At 34.6% G+C, this 18,101-nt stretch overlaps 1 protein-coding gene across 1 annotated transcript; it reads right to left on the bottom strand.

The window, feature by feature from the left end:
* PEK (pancreatic eIF-2alpha kinase) lies at positions 1-16,703 on the bottom strand. Its single transcript, XM_073991334.1, has 5 exons — positions 15,812-16,703; positions 3,887-4,619; positions 3,647-3,826; positions 1,966-2,964; positions 1-1,899 (listed from the first exon to the last, which is right to left on the bottom strand). Exons 1-5 carry the CDS (start codon positions 16,117-16,119, stop codon positions 544-546), a joined length of 3,576 nt encoding a protein of 1,191 aa, XP_073847435.1. The 5' UTR covers positions 16,120-16,703; the 3' UTR covers positions 1-543.
* Between the last annotated feature and the right edge of the window lie 1,398 nt (positions 16,704-18,101).

Consider the following 18,101-nt stretch of genomic DNA (forward strand, 5'->3'; position numbering starts at 1 on the left):
TTTTAAAATTTCAGCTAATAAAATCATTTTTTAAAGTTTTATTGCTTTTGTATTATTATTTACAATAATTTTTTAGGTATTCATAAAGAGTTGAGTTTTTGTTTTAGTCTATAAATATTTTGACACACTCTATCTAAGCTTACAAACTTATAAATCTATTATTATTATTTAAACTAATCTTAATTATATGATAAAATGATAAGGGAGTAAAGGTATCAATGAACGATACACTTATTCATGTATTCAAATTGAAACCGAAATAATATTTTGGAATACACTTAGAAATATTTTGAAATGAAAAATGTATTCGCATTCCAATATTTCCATGGGAATCAAAGTTCATTTTTTGTAGATTGATTATTACAAATTGTATAATTTGCTGACTACAAACAAAAAAATTATTGAACTCCAGTGTTCTAAGTGTGTTAAAATGTAAAGCAAAGATGGATCCTGGAATTCGATTCGAACTCATTAATTAAATCCTTATTTGCTCTCTACACTGATTGCTATGTATGTATAATGTAAAAATAATATATTTTCAACTTATTCGGAACTACTAAAAGTACGTGAACGACTCAAACGACGTGCAGCAGCTACTATAGCAGCAGCTTCATTATCCCCTGGCATTTCCGGTAATTTTAATATTTCATTCAGCTTCACCTTCAATTCTGGAGTTGCTGGCCTTTCTGCTGGATTAGCAGAGAGCATTTTCTTTAGCAGATCATACTCATTGGGATGCTTGTGTGGAAAATCTTTAGGATACACACCATCACGCAACGCTCTCAGAGTCATTATACGCTCCATTTCGGTGCCAAAATAAACAAGCAATTCGAAGAAAATCAAACCCAAAGAATAAATATCGACTTTGAAATCATAGTGAAGGCCTCGCAATTGTTCAGGAGACATATAGAGGTGCGTGCCAACTTGCTGGGTGTGACGGGCACAAGATGGCATTCCGGTTTTATCACCACATTTTGTCACCATATTTGGTATATCAGCCATATCGGTAACAAGACCGAAATCACCGATCTTGATTTGTCCCTCCTGAGAGAAAAATATATTACTGGGCTTGAGATCACGATGAATAAGGCCTTTGTAGTGTACATAATCGACGGCGTCAACAATTTGGTGGAAAATACTGGCTATGTATTCGGCACGGTTCTCTGTAACATTGTCTCTAAGCCAGTCTCTTAATGACTCTTTGCGACACAGTTGCATTTGGATATATAGATATACTTTATTCTGCACAGGTTTCACTGTTTGGGATGCCTGCAATAGTTCGTGACAGTTATTGTTACTTTCTCCCGCACTGATGTTCAACGACAAATCTTTTGGTCGAGTCTTCTTACGATTATACGCCTTGTTCTTATCGTCTTCGGTATCTTCTTGAGTTATATCAACCTGTGAATCTTCCCCATTTACCGAGCCAACAAATTCAATTTGAAATGAATCAGACAGTTGGGAATAATCAATGTTACGTTTGTTGCGGCGGCTTAAACTAAAATCAGTGGAATTGGTGTGAATATCAATGGAAATGGCGCCATTGTGAGATTTTTTCTTTGTCGTTGAACATTCGTCATCAGTATCGCTTCCAGAGTCCTCTTCCCTTATAGCCAACGATTGTGATTCTGAACGGAAAATGATGCATGAATCATCATCATCCTCTTCGTCAAGGGCATTTAAATTGTTATTATCAAATCCTGGTTCAGAACTACAAGCTGTGGATGCCATGGAGTCCATCCATGATTTCAATTGTTGCTTCTTATCAACGTGATTAGGCGTGAACACGGAATGTGTATCGGTAGGAGTGTCGATTTGGATAGATGTTGACATTTCATTAGCTAACCATTTGCTGTCTTCTTCCTCTTGCCATCCTGGTGGCGGTTTCTCTACCCATGACTAAAATTAAAATGTGAAAAAATCAGTAACAATACTGGAATATCCTAGGACTTCTTTTATACATACCTGGAAGTATCGAACAATGTTTTGATGTTCACAATTGGCAAGAGTTTTCACTTCTCGCATCACACGCACACGAGACTCTTCTTTATTGGGCAGTGTTATACGTTTTATGGCATATCTACAGTCATCTAATTTATTCTTTGCTTCGAAGACAACACCAAATCCTCCACGTCCCAAACACTGCATCAAATCAAAATCACTTTGGAAGCGCGAAGTAAAATGTTCACCCGAATGAGAAGTTGATTCTGACAAGGATCGATGACCACCGTTGGTACTCTTAGAATTGGTATTAGTCGTTGCTGTTGTTGTTGTTGGAGGTGTGGTTGTGGGTCCCAAAAGAGCAGCTGTAGACGATTCCGTTGCCTCTATGCCCGTTGGCACAGGAATGTGACGTTCAATAACTACAATTTGCCGTTCACGGTTTCGTTGTCCTATGAAAAGATTCATCAATATTGCCGATGTAAAGGCAATGACTACAATTTCCTTCCACCAATACCACAAAGATAGAATAACCACTCTCACTGGAGCATCAATATCATCCAAATTGAAACCTAGATCATCATCATTGGTATTATTTGAGGTTGTATCCTTTTCCTCTGCATCTTTTATTGCTGGTAAACCACCTTTTTGTTTACTACTATTCGAATTACATATAGCGTCGTCATTACTTCTTTCCAGCTCTTTATCCGTGTAAAGATAGAAACCATTGCCATTAACATATTCCGAAGCATTTAATACAGATTGTGCGGACAAGGCGAACATTTCATCATCATATGGTACTAATTCGTTGCCACGAATTTCTGTGCTAGGTAAGGCTGGAGCATCGCTTCCTCCCCCTCTACCTGGCGCAATAACTTTATCGCCATTTGCTTGATATATGACTAGAGAACTGCTACTAGCCGATATTGGACGCCAAGGAATTTTCGGTAATTGAGAATCTGCCATTATCTGCGTATATAGATTTGATTGATCAAGAATCTCCTTGCGAAGACTAACAGATTCCTGAAAACAGAAACAGAATAAGAGTTAAATAAAGAAGTAGTACTTGAAGAGAAATTTAAAGAAGTATAATTCAGATGAATTCCCAAAAATAATTTTTTCCGAGCTAGAGCGCATAAAAATCGGAAAAAATTGTTTTTATTTTTACACTAATGGGTCGATTGTGTATTGCAACGGAACTTCGGTTGTGTTGCTGAAATGGAAATTTGTATTACATAAAAGCCGTCGATAGCAGCTTGTACCAGAACCAGAAAGTTTCGACCGTACTCCAAAACAATTTGTGGCAGTTCCCTACTTTTAATGCTTTTAGTTTTGACAATATTAAGATATATATTAATAATATGATGAAGTGAATACTTCATGCCGTTCTCAGTGTGGGCATAAGTTACAAAAATATCGGGGGTTATTCTGAATGAACCGACCGCAGATAAAATTTACAAAGCACCGCAGTAGTTACTAAAAAACTAAGCCCTCAATGAACCATATTAAAGGTATTTTGAAGATTTTAATAGCGTTTTTCTGCCGATCTTTGTGCATTTTGTCAATTAAACTTCTAAGCAAATTTATGTAATATCGCTAACAGATTTCTGGTACAAGGTCTATTGTATTTCGAACCCTTTGAAATATTGAAATAGCTCCTTCGAATTAGCGCCTGTGACAGACTTCTCACCTAATAAATATTTACCTGTATGTACAATTGTTTGTCATACATTCCCACATAGATGGATGGACTCATTGTTGGTGGCGGCATTTCATAAACATTATCATCACGATTCCATAACCATTGGGCAGATCCGAACATATCAATTGACTCCAGTTTATCAGAGGCGCTTATTTTCCATGCACTAACAATGGGATGATTGAACTAAAAACGAAAAAATAATTTCATATCAAAAATTCCACAGATTAATTGATATAAACAAACCTTATACTTCCATAGCATTACAGATGGTTCCATTTTACTAAATGCGCATATGAGACCCTCGGGTACGACAACTTTGATGTCTAAATCTAACATTGCCATGTCAATGTCACTGAATTTACGATCATGACAATCTTCCGAACGTACCAAATCCAATTCATGTTGACCCACACTAAAATTCCAACGCTCCATACCTGTACGGGTCTCAATCGCACGAACGGTTTGCGTCAAACGTCTAACTACAATGACATCATCCACCAACGGATCATGTTCATCCATATAATTTGGCGTACGATATGACCCCTCTGCTTGTTCATCATCATAAGCATCATCATCTTTAATGGGAGCCATAACATTTGTATTTCCGCCGGTGGCATTAGCGCACCCATCCATAGAACATTCGTAAAGCATTTGACCAGTACGTGCTGAAACGCCATATGTCCGTGTTTCTTTGCCACCTGATATAACCAAATCATCTGAGAACTTGGACGAAGAACTTAACAAGTTGTCGGTGGTAATTGGTATGGGATCAATTGACTGGCCATCGAATTTATAAATACCTCCACTCAGTGATGGTATCATACGTACAAATTGTCCATTATTAGTTAATTCTAAGCGATGAATACTTGAAGAAATCAGTGGACCCGGTCCAGTGGGTATACTCCAACGCATTTTACCACCTTTTGTGATGTCCAAAGCTGAAAGGCGTCCATCTAGTGTTGTCACATACAAAAGTCTGTAAAGAAAAGTCAAACAAATAAGAAAGTTGCATTTTTTTATTTCTTGAAACAAACTTCAACATAAAACTTGTCCAACAAATGGTGTCCATTGAATGATATTACAATAAAATGACATTGTCTTCATACATGCATCTCTCACTTGATTTTATTTATTTTTTCTTACTAAATTGATAAGGAAACCACGAAAACCCGAAAATAAAATGTCAATAAATTGGAATTAATTACAAACAGCAATAAAACAGATAAGACAGCATAAACGATAAATATATTTGGCACGGCAAGTAATTAAATATTGGTGGTAGTCAATCAACACTCACTTAGATGTGTAAGTTTCCTTTTTGCCTGATGTTGAGCAGATTATTTTCATTTAATTAGAATTTTTAACACAGAGATATTTATTTGAAATTTTAGAACTGTGCGTATTTTTTCAAAACGATACGTATCGCTCCTATTCAACAAAAAGGTAGTAACTCGAAATTTTATATTATTCAGTAGAGACAAAAAACTCTGTAGTGAGATTCTGTAACTTTTTTTTCTACCGAACCGATATTGATAATTAACGAACATTTTCGGTTGAATTACCGAAAGTGCTATTCTGTAACTCAATGTCATCGATACAAAAATTTTAGCGACGAATATCGGTAGAATGACGGAATTTAAAAGAAGATGCACGTCATTTCAAAATGAAAAGCGTGTACGAAGTATATAAATTATTCTAATTTTTAAACGTTTCTTGTTTTTTTTTTCATTGATTTTTTTGTTTAAAATATAAAAATTCTTTTATATCGGTAGACTTAACGACTCCTTTTTTTCGTCGGTAACTGACCGATGATTTTCGATAAGTACCGACATAAAAATCGGTAAAATTTGTATACAGAATAGCACTTACCGACAAATATCGTTAACTATCGACATTTGTCGTTAATACCATCGGTAGAGAGTTACAGAATCGCACTACTGAAGACATTAACCCCCTGTTTTTGTAACTATTTTTTGTTCGTTCGTCTATATTCGTAATAATTTGGGCATCCATAGCTCAGCCCCTAGATGACATACACACCTAATTCTTCGTAGCTACGTTCTATAAATAGTTAAGAATTCCTCATTGAAAAATCAGCGTTCTCCATTTGCGCTAAGGCGGGTAAATCGATAAACAAAATTTGACAATTTGTGTGAGAACAGTACATTTTTTACAAAAAAAAAAATTGGCATAACAGTATTTTTTGACAAAAGAGTAGACAAAGTAATTGGGGATTTTTAAAGTGGGTGGAATTGATCAATATGTATCGTTTTTAATAAAAAGTAAAACATTTCAGAAATTTGAGTTATTACCCTTTTTTGTCTATGGTGTTTATGTTCTAATAAGAAGGGACAACACAGTGTACAACGAGTTAATATGTAGACAACAAAGTTAGGAACTTCAACTTGATATTTCAAAGAAGTGACTATTGAACAATCCTGTCCTGAAGTCTGAAAATAAATTAACTGGAGTCATCCTATAAGGTTTTTGGGATAAACAGATATATTTTTATTCTACTGTCATTAAGCCTGCAATTTTTAAATGTAAATTTTAAGCAATATCCACTAAAAGATATATGATATGATCTACCCAGAATGTAGTAATTGGTTTTATTTCTGATTACCAACTAGCTGACAATGTACAAAATTAATATGGTTATAAATATGAATATGCAAATATTGACATAAATGCATATATTTCATAAAATATTGAAAATACAGACAACAGTAATTTGATTATCTTACGAAACAGTGAATTTTGTGCTAATAAAGCAAATATTTCGAAAAATACTGGAGATATAAGGCACACGAAATATATATTTTTTTCGTTTGTTTTTGCCAACACTTGCGAAATGTTTTAAAATATTTCAGGGTTCATGGAGTAGCAAGCAATAAAAATATCGAAAGGGAGGTTGTCTCACTGACTCATTTTGACATTTATTGTAACATACAGAAAAAAGACTTTAAAGATCTTTCATTACACTGTGCAACATTTGTAAGGTAATCTTGCGCAATTTCTACTAAGAGTTTTTTGAAAGCACAGATTCAAATGACGAAAACTTTAGTTGTATCAGTTCAAGCTTGGATTTTATGGTCTTATCTGAATATGGCTTCATCTGAAAGAGCATATCTTAAACTATTTTGCATATTGCATAGTTTTGTGGTAAATACATATAACCAATTTTGCTCCGATCGACATACAATGTTTTGCGGAATACTTTATACTACCTGTCCTTCAAAATATTGCATTTTTTCGATTTTTTGAAAGGGATAAGTAGAGGTAATCCCTGAATGAATATTTTGAGGTTGCCGTGCATACCAGTAAGTGAAATGATACAAACGACTGCTTGTCGAACATCTTTAGGTTGTTAAGGGAACACATGTTTCATAATTTTTTCAAATAAAACTACCAATCGCTTTTAGATCTGTTTTCATTTGTGGACTATTTGGGTACGTATTAATCTTGTCTTTACACGAAGGTACACATCCTTTAACATTATCGTTCTAGAGATGTATTAATGTATTTAAGAATTATTACTTAATTTTACACAAGGGTATTTGGTTTTAAGCAATAACTTTACCTTTTATTATTATCAGTGTGTACGATTAGATTAAAATTTGTCATAGTTTTTACAATGTATTTTATATTGTACTTATCTTTAGTTATGTTTCAACAATCACATTCATGTTCAAACAAAGAATATTACCCTTTTTGAAAAAAAGTTAAGCTGTGAAACAGTTATTTGAGAATCTTAAAAACCATAAAGGAATGAATGATTAGCAGACAAAGGACTGGATTCATATTTTGAAACAAAGAACTTAACGATAGTTATTAAATGCAAGATGCAAAATAATAATTCAATGTCTACTGTGCATGTCAGTTCAAACCCATCTGCGGGACAACTTTTTATTATTTTATTATCACTATAATGGTACGTTTATATAGAACCGGGTTTAACTAACCCACTAGGTTTTAAATTTCAATTCCATTCGGTATAAATCCTTATAAAAAAGGTTAACCCGACAAAAATCTATAATATAAACAGGCTATAGGCCCTAGTAGCTTGTAGTGGATTAAACTTTATTACACTATGGGCTGAACCTCCTTATCTATATTAATAAAAGAGTAGAGTGACTGATTCACTGACTGACTGATTGATTCATCAACGCCCAGACGAAACGGCTGAAGCCAGAATCATGAAATTTTGGGTGAGGGTCACTCTTGGTCCGAAGGTGACAGATAAGGCTTGGTTTTTGGAAATTCGAACCGGAAGTGTACGAAAAGTACTAAAAGGTACTAAATATGGTACCGTTTGTATTTGGCGAACCGGTAGAGCTAGAACTTTGAAATTTGGAATGAAGGTTACTGATGGAGTGTAGGAAAGATGCACTAAAGGGTATTTAGAAATTCGAACTATAAGTGTACGAAAAGTACTAAAGTATACTAAATTTGGTGCCAATTCGTACTTTGTGAACGAATAAAGGTTATAGGTTGAAATTTGGTGTGAGAATCAAGGTTAAAAGGTACAGTTGACATAAGGAGGTGGTTTAGGAAAAGTGTACACATGTGTACGAAAAGTACTAAATGGTACTAAATTTGGTACAATAATGATTTGTGCGAACGGATAGAGCTGGAATCCTGAAATTTTGAACTAAGGCTACTGTTGGAGAGTAAAATGGATGTAGTTTTAAAAATTCGTACTTATGGGTACGAAAAGTACTAAATGGTACTAAATTTGGATTTAGTTTGAACGGATAGAGCTGGAATCCTGAAATTTTGAATTAAGGCTACAGTTGGAGGGTAGAATGGAGGTAGTTTTTAAAATTCGTACTTATAGGTACGAAAAGTACTAAAGGGTACTAAATTTGGTACAATTACGATTTGGGCAAACGGATAGAGTTGCAATCCTGAAATTTTGAACTAAGGCTACTGTTGGAGGGTAGAATGGAGGTAGTTTTTAAAATTCGTACTTATAGGTACGAAAAGTACTAAAGGGTACTAAATTTGGTACAATTACGATTTGGGCAAACGGATAGAGCTGGAATCCTGAAATTTTGAACTAAGGCTACTGTTGGAGAGTAAAATGGATGTAGTTTTAAAAATTCGTACTTATGGGTACGAAAAGTACTAAATGGTATTAAATTTGGATTTAGTTTGAACGGATAGAGCTGGAATCCTGAAATTTTGAATTAAGGCTACAGTTGGAGGGTAGAATGGAGGTAGTTTTTAAAATTCGTACTTATAGGTACGAAAAGTACTAAAGGGTACTAAATTTGGTACAATTACGATTTGGGTAAACGGATAGAGCTGCAATCCTGAAATTTTGAACTAAGGCTTCTGTTGGAGAGTAAAATGGATGTAGTTTTAAAAATTCGTACTTATGGGTACGAAAAGTACAAAATGGTACTAAATTTGGATTTAGTTTGAACGGATAGAGCTGGAATCCTGAAGTTTTGAATTAAGGCTACAGTTGGAGGGTAGAATGGAGGTAGTTTTGGAAATTCGTACTTATAGGTACGAAAAGTGCTAAAGGGTACTAAATTTGGTACAATTACGATTTGGGCAAACGGATAGAACTTGAATCCTGAAATTTGAATTAAGGCTACTGTTAGAGAGTAGAATGGAAATAGTTTTGAAAATTCGTACTTGTGGGTACGAAAAGTACTAAATGATACTAAATTTGGTACAATTATGATTTAGGCGAACGGATAGAGATGGAATCCTGAAATTTGAATTAAGGTTGCTGTTAGGGAGTAGAATGGAAGCAGTTTTGAAAATTCGTACGTACTAAATTTTGTACAATTTGGATTAAGGTTGAGCGGATGGATAGAGCTGGACTCCTGAAAGATTTGAATTAAGGCTGCAGTTGCAGGGAAGATTGGAAGTAGATTTGAAAATTCGTACTTATGGGCAGGGCTGCCAGATTTGACGATTTATCGTCATTTTGACGATTTTTTGGTCAAAAATTGACAAATGACGATTTGACGATTTTTACCCAAAAAATGAAGATTTTTGGATATTTTGCTAATACAGTCATAAAAAATTTTGTAAAATATGAATTTGTAAAAATGTAGTTGATTTTAAAAATTAATTGTTAAACAATAATCACAATAGTCGTTCATTTTGAACGTAGAAGCTTGAAATTTTTTACAAAACATGTATTTTAGCTTTATGTATCAGATTTCATCAATGGTGACGATATATTTGGGTGCATATGCAAAGGAATTTTCAACTAGAACCAAACTGAATTCAATGGAAACAAGCAAAATATATAATTGCACTGCTCCAGAACCTGCAACAATCTCCTATTTTTGGTAAATTTTTAAAGGAACAAAAAGTCAAAATTTCAATAATAGTAGATTCTGTTCTGGGCAATTAACTGCGTTTTATTGAGCTTTGTGCAGAAATTTTAAAAGTTTAATAAATTTGATTTTGAAAATAGTTTTATTGATTTTTCGACATCCTCAACGAACTTTCACATTTTGTCAAAAAAAGGAAAAGCAAAATATGGATTAAGAATTTCGTGAACTAAAGCTTTTGGATTTTGAGGAAATGTTTGAAAATAATGAAACGGATTTATTTCGCATTTTGATATATGATTTGAAACGTGTTGATGGTTCATATGTTTTTCCTATAACAACAAAATTTTAAAAGAAAATAATGATAGGTATTACCACATTCGCCAGCAAATGTTAAACGTGTTTTCAGCCAAGTAAATCTTCACATAACGAAATAGTTATCGAAATACTTTTCATAAGGATTTAATGTAGAGCATATTTAACAAAATAAATTGTTTAATACATTGATTAAGCACGACTTGTTAAGAATTTTAACTCAAATATTTATTTACAAAATCGTTTAATTAATCATTTAATTTAGTACTGATTTGAAGTAAAAATATGTTTTTTAACTCGAATAGCCATTTAATGTTTATTTTAATTAAAAATATATTTAAATATAACTAAATATTACCATTTTAAGTTTTGACGATTTTTTTGACGATTTTGTAAAATAGATTTGACGATTTTAATTTTAAAAATCGTCATTTTGACGATTTTCCATAAAAATAATCTGGCAGCCCTGCTTATGGGTAAGAATAGTACTAAATTTGGTACATTTACGATTTGGGCGAACGGATAGAGCTGGAATCCTGAAATTTTGTACTAAGGCTACCGTTGGAGAGTAGAATGGAAGTAGTTTTGAAAATTCGTTCTTATGGGTACGAATTGTACTAAATGATACTAAATTTGGTACAATTATGATTTAGGCGAACGGATGGACCTGGAATCCTGAAATTTTGAATTAAGGCTACTTTTAGAGAGTAGAAGGGAAGTAGTTTTCAAAATTCGTACATATGGGTACGACAAGTACTATATGGTACTAAATTTTGTACAATTTGGATTTAGGTTGAACGGATAGAGCTGGAATCCTGAAATGTTGGATTAAGATTGATGTTGTAGTATGGGATGGAGATAATTTGGAAATTCGTACTTATGGGTTACGAAAAGTAATAAATTTGGTACAATTAAGATTTGGGTCATCGGATAGAGCTGAATTTCTGAAATTGGAAATAAAACTAAGAATGGCTACTGTTGGATAGTAGAATGGAGTTGTTTTAAAAATTCGTAAAAGTACTAAGTGGTACAAAATTTGATACAATTTGGATTTAGGATGAACGGATAGAGCTGTAGCCCTAAAATTTCGAATTAACATTGATGTTAGAGTATGGGATTGAGATAATTGGGAAATTAGTACTTCGTAGGCTACATTTGGAGTGTAAAATGGAAGTAGTTTTGAAAATTCGTACAAAAAGTACCAAATTTGGATTTTCGTGAACGAACAGAGCTGGAATAATCAAATTTAGAATTAAACTTGCTGTTGGGGTGTAAGATGGAGTTAGTTTTGCAAATTCTTACTTACGGATAAGAAAAATACTACGTTTGGTACAGTTTGGATTTGGTTGAACGAATAGAGCTGGAAACCTTAAATTCGTAATTGAGATTACTGTTGGAGTATAGGATTAAGGTAGTTTTGGAAATTCGTACTTATGGGTACGAAAAGTACTAAATGGTACTAAATTTGGTTTAGTGGGTATTTGGGGGAACGGATAGAGCTGGAATCCTGGTAAGACTACGGTTGGAGTGTAGGATTGAGACATGGGGTAGTTTTTGAAATTCGTACTTATGGACACGAAATATACCAAATGGTACAACTTGATTTTGAGTGCACTGATAGCGCTGGAATCCTGTTTTTTAAAAATAAGTTTACTGGTGAAGTGAAGGATTAAGGTAGTTTTGGAAAATCGTTCTTATGGGTACGAAGAGTACTTAGTTGCACTCAATTTGTTGTTGGGGGGAGAGTTCAGGAATCTGTATTTTTTTTTTTGATGTAGTGTGAGTATTGGTGTGCAATGTTGGTCTCGCTGTTAACATGTAAGGGTGAGATATGGCTGATCTTTTTGAAAATCGAACTAAAGGGGTACGAACAGTACTAAAATATTAAACAATAAATATTGATTAAAATTGATATAAGTACAATAAAATTTTCAGCATTCGCCATTTCCATTATATTATGTTATTGCTTATTTGTTTTTTATATCCTTTCCGCATACGAAGTAGCGGGCACTTTGCTAGTTATAAATAAAAAATCAAATATTTCTCAACAACAACGCCAATCTAACTAAATTTTGAATAGTAAACTAATCTTCAAGTGTTTTCTTTTATCTTCTCGTGTTTAAATAAAAACAAGATAACAAGGCCACAGTAGGGCTAGATATGAGTCATATGCACATTAATACAATTCTATTCAACAGGGTAGACGTAAATAAAAGTGCAATTGCAAACAGAATTTATTTCCAACATAGTTATTGTTGTAAACAGAAATATTTTTTAGTTTTAGGGGGAATGCAGACACTCGGTACAAAATAATATCACATTTTTCCTAAACGAATTTCATCATACAATTTTGGCATCTTCCTTGCTTTCCACGTGAAGACGTACCCATAAGCATAAATTTGTCCGCCAAAATATCAACACAAGTTTGAAGACAAAAAGAGAAACAACTTTACTGACGGGAATACTGCGCATGAGAAGAATATTGCATTCAACCTATATTTTTAATCAACGAGTAGCAATGTGACACATCATCGATATCTAAAGGCCACAGTTTTGTACTAATAAAACAGGATTGGGATGCAGAGGTATGGTGCCACACGGGTGCATGCCCATACATACATACTCTTGTTTAGAATGTTTGAAGTCACGCGATGTCTGGCAGCAGCTGTTGCTTTTAGGGAATATTTATTATAAATAAAAACTGAATGAATGGAACAAAACAAACATGATAAACTTGCAAAAGTAAGCAATAAGACAAAAAACATGTTCAATTCAACTCCGTAAATAAACGAAGTATAGATAAATGCCTGACGTACAGCAAAGATACACAATTGTTTTTTTTATGAAGATGACTCATGCTATAACCATAAAAAAAACAATTTGTCTACAAGTTTAAAACGAATAAATGGATAAATGAAGAGATAGCATGGTATATTTTTTATAAGAAACTACAACTTCTTTAGAGACCTAAAAATAAGTTTTAATTTCAGTAAAAAGTAGTAAAACATTTTCTTGAAACGTTGCCAATGCACAGGTGATCTTTTGCGACCATAAATTAATTATCAATCGACACAACATCAAAAAATATAAAAATATACCTATCCCGGGAGTCTATAAAAGGAAGAAGTAAAAAGGTACCAGTCTGCTTTGCCGACAGAGATATTCCCTCAGCCTATGTGACTTGAAACATTCCTAAATGGATACCGACGACTACACAACCAAAAGCCTTTTGCCAAAAAATTATGAAAATGTCTACAAAAATATGGGTTTGATTACAGCTCAAAAGGGTTACGTAGAGAATTTCCGAAGTGGATGCTATTTTGGGAGTCATTGCTTTCGACCTCAAACTGCACCTAAACAAAAATTTTGTGAAGGAGGTACCTAAGGAGTGTAGCGATATAGTCCATTTTCGAACTTAAACTACGTTTGGAAAAATATTAAGAGGTTTAAGGAGCGGGCCGATAAGCATTTTATCTATGTTACGCAGAAATATTACGATAGGCAAAGTTTGAGACAACGCAGTGTCTGTTTCGAAATTTGTCATGCGCTCAGCCATTACACATGGTGGCCGTAGATGTCTTTAACAGCTTTCGGGTCATTTTCTCAGGATATATGGGCTTGCCCCTGAAGAAATTCCTATTCACCATATGTTGACTAAAATGGCACCCACGATGCAAGTCGAGCAAGTACTGCAACAAAAGCATGCCATTGTGTTACTGTACAAGAAGAATCTTTGTCTCCTCATGTAGATGGTTCCCTGAAGAAATGAGGAGACAACCTGTTGCATTTCTCAAGGCGACATGGATTGTTGGTTTGACGGCAGCTACTTCACTCGGAATCAAGGCGACATTCTGACAGGTTGAATATTATCCATAGCGTTGCACTTATATTCGCAGGCCGTACATGCGCCGCATAGTTTACCACAGAGCTCATGTTGTGAACAGTGCGGACGTGAATTTTGTGGGTGATATTTGCAATTCCTCGCGTGGAAAAGGCGCTAAGAAAAGACAAATAATCAGCCTTCACAAATGACATTAGGGAAGGAGCCCGACGCCAAGATCGTACAATCATCCGCATACTTTACGATCTCAATGCTGTCTGGAGGGAGTGGTGTACAGAAGAGATAGAGGTTAAGCATTTCGGGAGATATCACCCCACCTTGGCGATTTCCATTTTCAATCTACGGGGCTTGGACATCTTGTTCCTGAATTCCACATACGACTGAAGGTGAAACAATATAATTGATTATCCAACGTATCAAACTGGTAGTCGGTTTAATGTCCGTAAAGCTTCAATATTTTTTGATACGCTACCCGAACAAAATTTCTTTAAAAATGTACCTTTTTTTTAAATATCTTGCATTTGGCCAGGTTTTTGAGACTTTCTCCTATGAATTGGTGCTAATTTGAGGCAGGGAAAAAATATCCCAGTGGGAAATGGGAACGTATTACCATTGTAATCGAAAAAGGAATATAAATTTGCCAAAAAAATGCACATTGCTTACCCACTATATTCCCAAAGCCGTAGGTAATGGAATCAGTATACAGACAATTCGTAGATTACAGATTCATTTCTTCTGGACACACGAAAAGAATGTCCTATTTTCCTAAAGCATGGTCCGTGTTGACAAAAAAAGTATACCCTCCGCCTTTGTGAAAGTATACCCTCAGCCTGTGTGAACATTTTAAAGTGTGTCTTATTTTGGGAGTCATTCCTCTCGATAGGACCATTATATCAGGAAACATGGACTTGCCCACGAAAAACATCATATCGCTGTAAATAGTGTTACGAAGAGTACCTTCGGAAAAAATTTCCATATGATTCTCGCACAGACCATATTCTAACCAGATCTATGTCTCGCAGAAATTACGATGTCCAAAGTATGGTCCAAATCGGTTACTGCCATCGAGAGTTTTCGTGCGCACCATTTTAGCTAAAAGTTTTGAGCTATTGTGGAGGAGGTAACCAAAGGAGTGGACCGATAAGGCCCATCTTAGAACTTGATTGAAATTTGGGCAAAATATTACGATTGCCAAATTTTGGATCGAATCGGTTTATCCGTTCGAGAATTACCGCGCTACCACCAACTGGGAACTTGCAGTCATTTCATAAATTAGCATTTTTAACAGTTTGCGGAGTCACAGAACAACAATTGCAAATTTATTCAAAGAAGCAACCACAAATAGAAAATCAAGAAGAACGGCATGCAAAAATAAAAAGTGAAGAATAATAAAAACAAACATTTAACCACGGAATATAACGAACAAAACAAAAAACGGCGATAAGAACAAACACGAGACACACGGACAGACTGTCTGTCTACGTACATTTGCCATGTGTATGTACGAAGGTATGTCCGATAGAACCGAGACCTTGTGCAGACACATGAAATACGCAAGGGGACGGATAAAATTAATTGCTAGAACATTCTACAAACATCGGGCAACAAGCAAAGGAAAAAAATGATGTGAAGGAACAAGCATAAAGAAACAACAACTACTGTGAATCTATTTCTATATTTATTTATTTAAAAATATTTCCCCAGTCAACTTACCTACGGCCAATAGTGCGTTCCTGTTTATCGTTGCAGTACGGTATTGCAGGACGCAGGTGTTTATCAACAAATATTTTATCATTGGTCTTCGATGTAGACGACATATTTTCTTCGTCTACGGGTGGTACTGGAGGAGGCGGTGGAGCCGGTGGTGAATCGAGAGATGGCACAATGGGTTGGTGAGGATGAGGATTATTGTGTGTTGCTGTAGCTGTTACGCCCGCAGCAAACATGGACGTGAGAATAGCAAGATGTAGAAGAGATTTGCGACAATTGTGTACGACATTCAGCTCATTTTGAATGCCCATAGTTTTCGTTCTGAAGAACAAACACGATGATCAGCAGCGAATCAAATTCTCCGCTGAGACACCACATTCAAATGCTTGTGTTTCTTGTTGTTTCTGTCTTCGTCTTTTCACTTCTTTTTCCTCCTCGCTCGACGTGGGAAAACAACAAGGCGAGAACGACGGGACAAATCAGTTAACGCGACGATACCACCGAAATAATTAACAAACGTCAATATTAAGCGAACCGCGAACCGAAAATAAAAACAATCAACAACGGAAACAGAAATTACGAAAACTTTTCTTTTTTATTTCTTTTTTTGCGTAGTACTCTATGTTTAGCTGTATTGGTGAGACAAAGCAGTTACAGTTGAGGAATTGTTTTTCTTTGAGGCAAACAATCCACGACAACACTGTGGAGAATTGGAGTTGAGGCACGTCTATTCATTACTTTATACTTTGCAAGTATAGCAAACTAGGTCGGTATTAACAAATTCAAGAAAGAAATTTAATTTTGGAAAAACAAAATCGGCAGTGTACTAATCAAAAAGTATTTCGCAACTAATGATAAACGTCAAAAGATGGCAGGTGGCGATTTTTGTTAAATCGATTAATAAAAATAATCGATTAGTCGATAAACGCAATGAACCGATAACATTTTTCAACTATTCATTATGCCATGTTCATACCAGCATTTGAATCACGTTGTTCGCTCTCATAATTAAGTACACGAATTAACCCGTTCATACGACATGGTACACAATTCATAGCAACATATATTCATTATTTTTATTTACTGATTTTAAAGAAAGTTTCAACCAAAAGACGAGTAAAATTAATTGATATGAGCTGAGAAAATATGTGTCCTTCTTTCAGATATCTATTTAATATGAAATTATATTATTTTCATTCATGTTTTCTCACAATTTTGGTGTTTTCAGTACATTTTTTAATTTTTCTATTTTTAAAATTAATGAGAGACCTGCCAAAATAATTTTTTGGTTTACCACTTTCTGGCAGGCATTTGATTTTTGTTTCTAGATTTGTACGCGAGTTTGAAACGATGGACAAGAAATGCAACTGCAATGAAAGAGAATGCAAAATATGATACGATTTGAGTGTATACTAGTCCCCAGCAAAAAGTTTGCATCCGCGGATGCAGTTGAAACACTACATGTGTACGGTACATTTGCCGTTGAATTTTACAAGAGAGCGCGCAGCTAGGATGCACTCCATTTTGCTTCCACAGCACACAGCTAGGATGCACTCCATTTTCGATCTAAATCACTGCTTTTGATGTAATGTTTTGGATTGAATTTAAAGGCACTCTTCGGATTACATTTTTAAACAGTCCAAAGATGCAATTAAAATGCAAGCCATTGCGAAATATCTCAAAATAAATAAAATGCATTTATTATTTGTGTAAAACAAGAACACAAATGGTCTGTTCCAGTACTGCAAGAATCTGCTAATTTTTTCAATTTTTTCCGATAACATAAAGGAACAAATGTTATCGTAGTAAAAAATAGTAGCTTCATGCAGGTTCTGGAACAGAGCAAAAGAACTTTATTATATAAACACAAATTAAAAAAATAGTTTGCATTTAATTCAATCACATTTGAGCTTACTTCCTCCGTTCTCGATCTAATCCATGCGCATCTGATTTTCTTCCATCATCCTAAAGGTGTTTTATGTTGCATTCCATCACAAGTTCAGCTTTCGACATGGACTCCAACTCCACTCCATTAAAAATTTCGGTCTCGTGAATTACCGCAAAAATCTTCGCAACTTAAATTATTTCTTTATTTTATAACAAATTCTTCAAAATGTATATACTCTTGTTTATCTTTTGAAGAGATGTGTAGAGATAAACTAATGCTTGTTTTACATTTACGAAATCCACTCGATTTCAACTGTCAAATCCATAGGTTAAACGTCAAATGAAATCCAGATGAGATTTCATTTGACGTTTGAGCTATGGAATTGACCGGAGGCATTACGGGACC

The sequence above is a fragment of the Musca autumnalis genome, unplaced genomic scaffold, assembly GCF_047663935.1.
Source record: "Musca autumnalis isolate F117 unplaced genomic scaffold, ASM4766393v1 scaffold_1, whole genome shotgun sequence".
NCBI classification, from domain to species: domain Eukaryota; kingdom Metazoa; phylum Arthropoda; class Insecta; order Diptera; family Muscidae; genus Musca; species Musca autumnalis.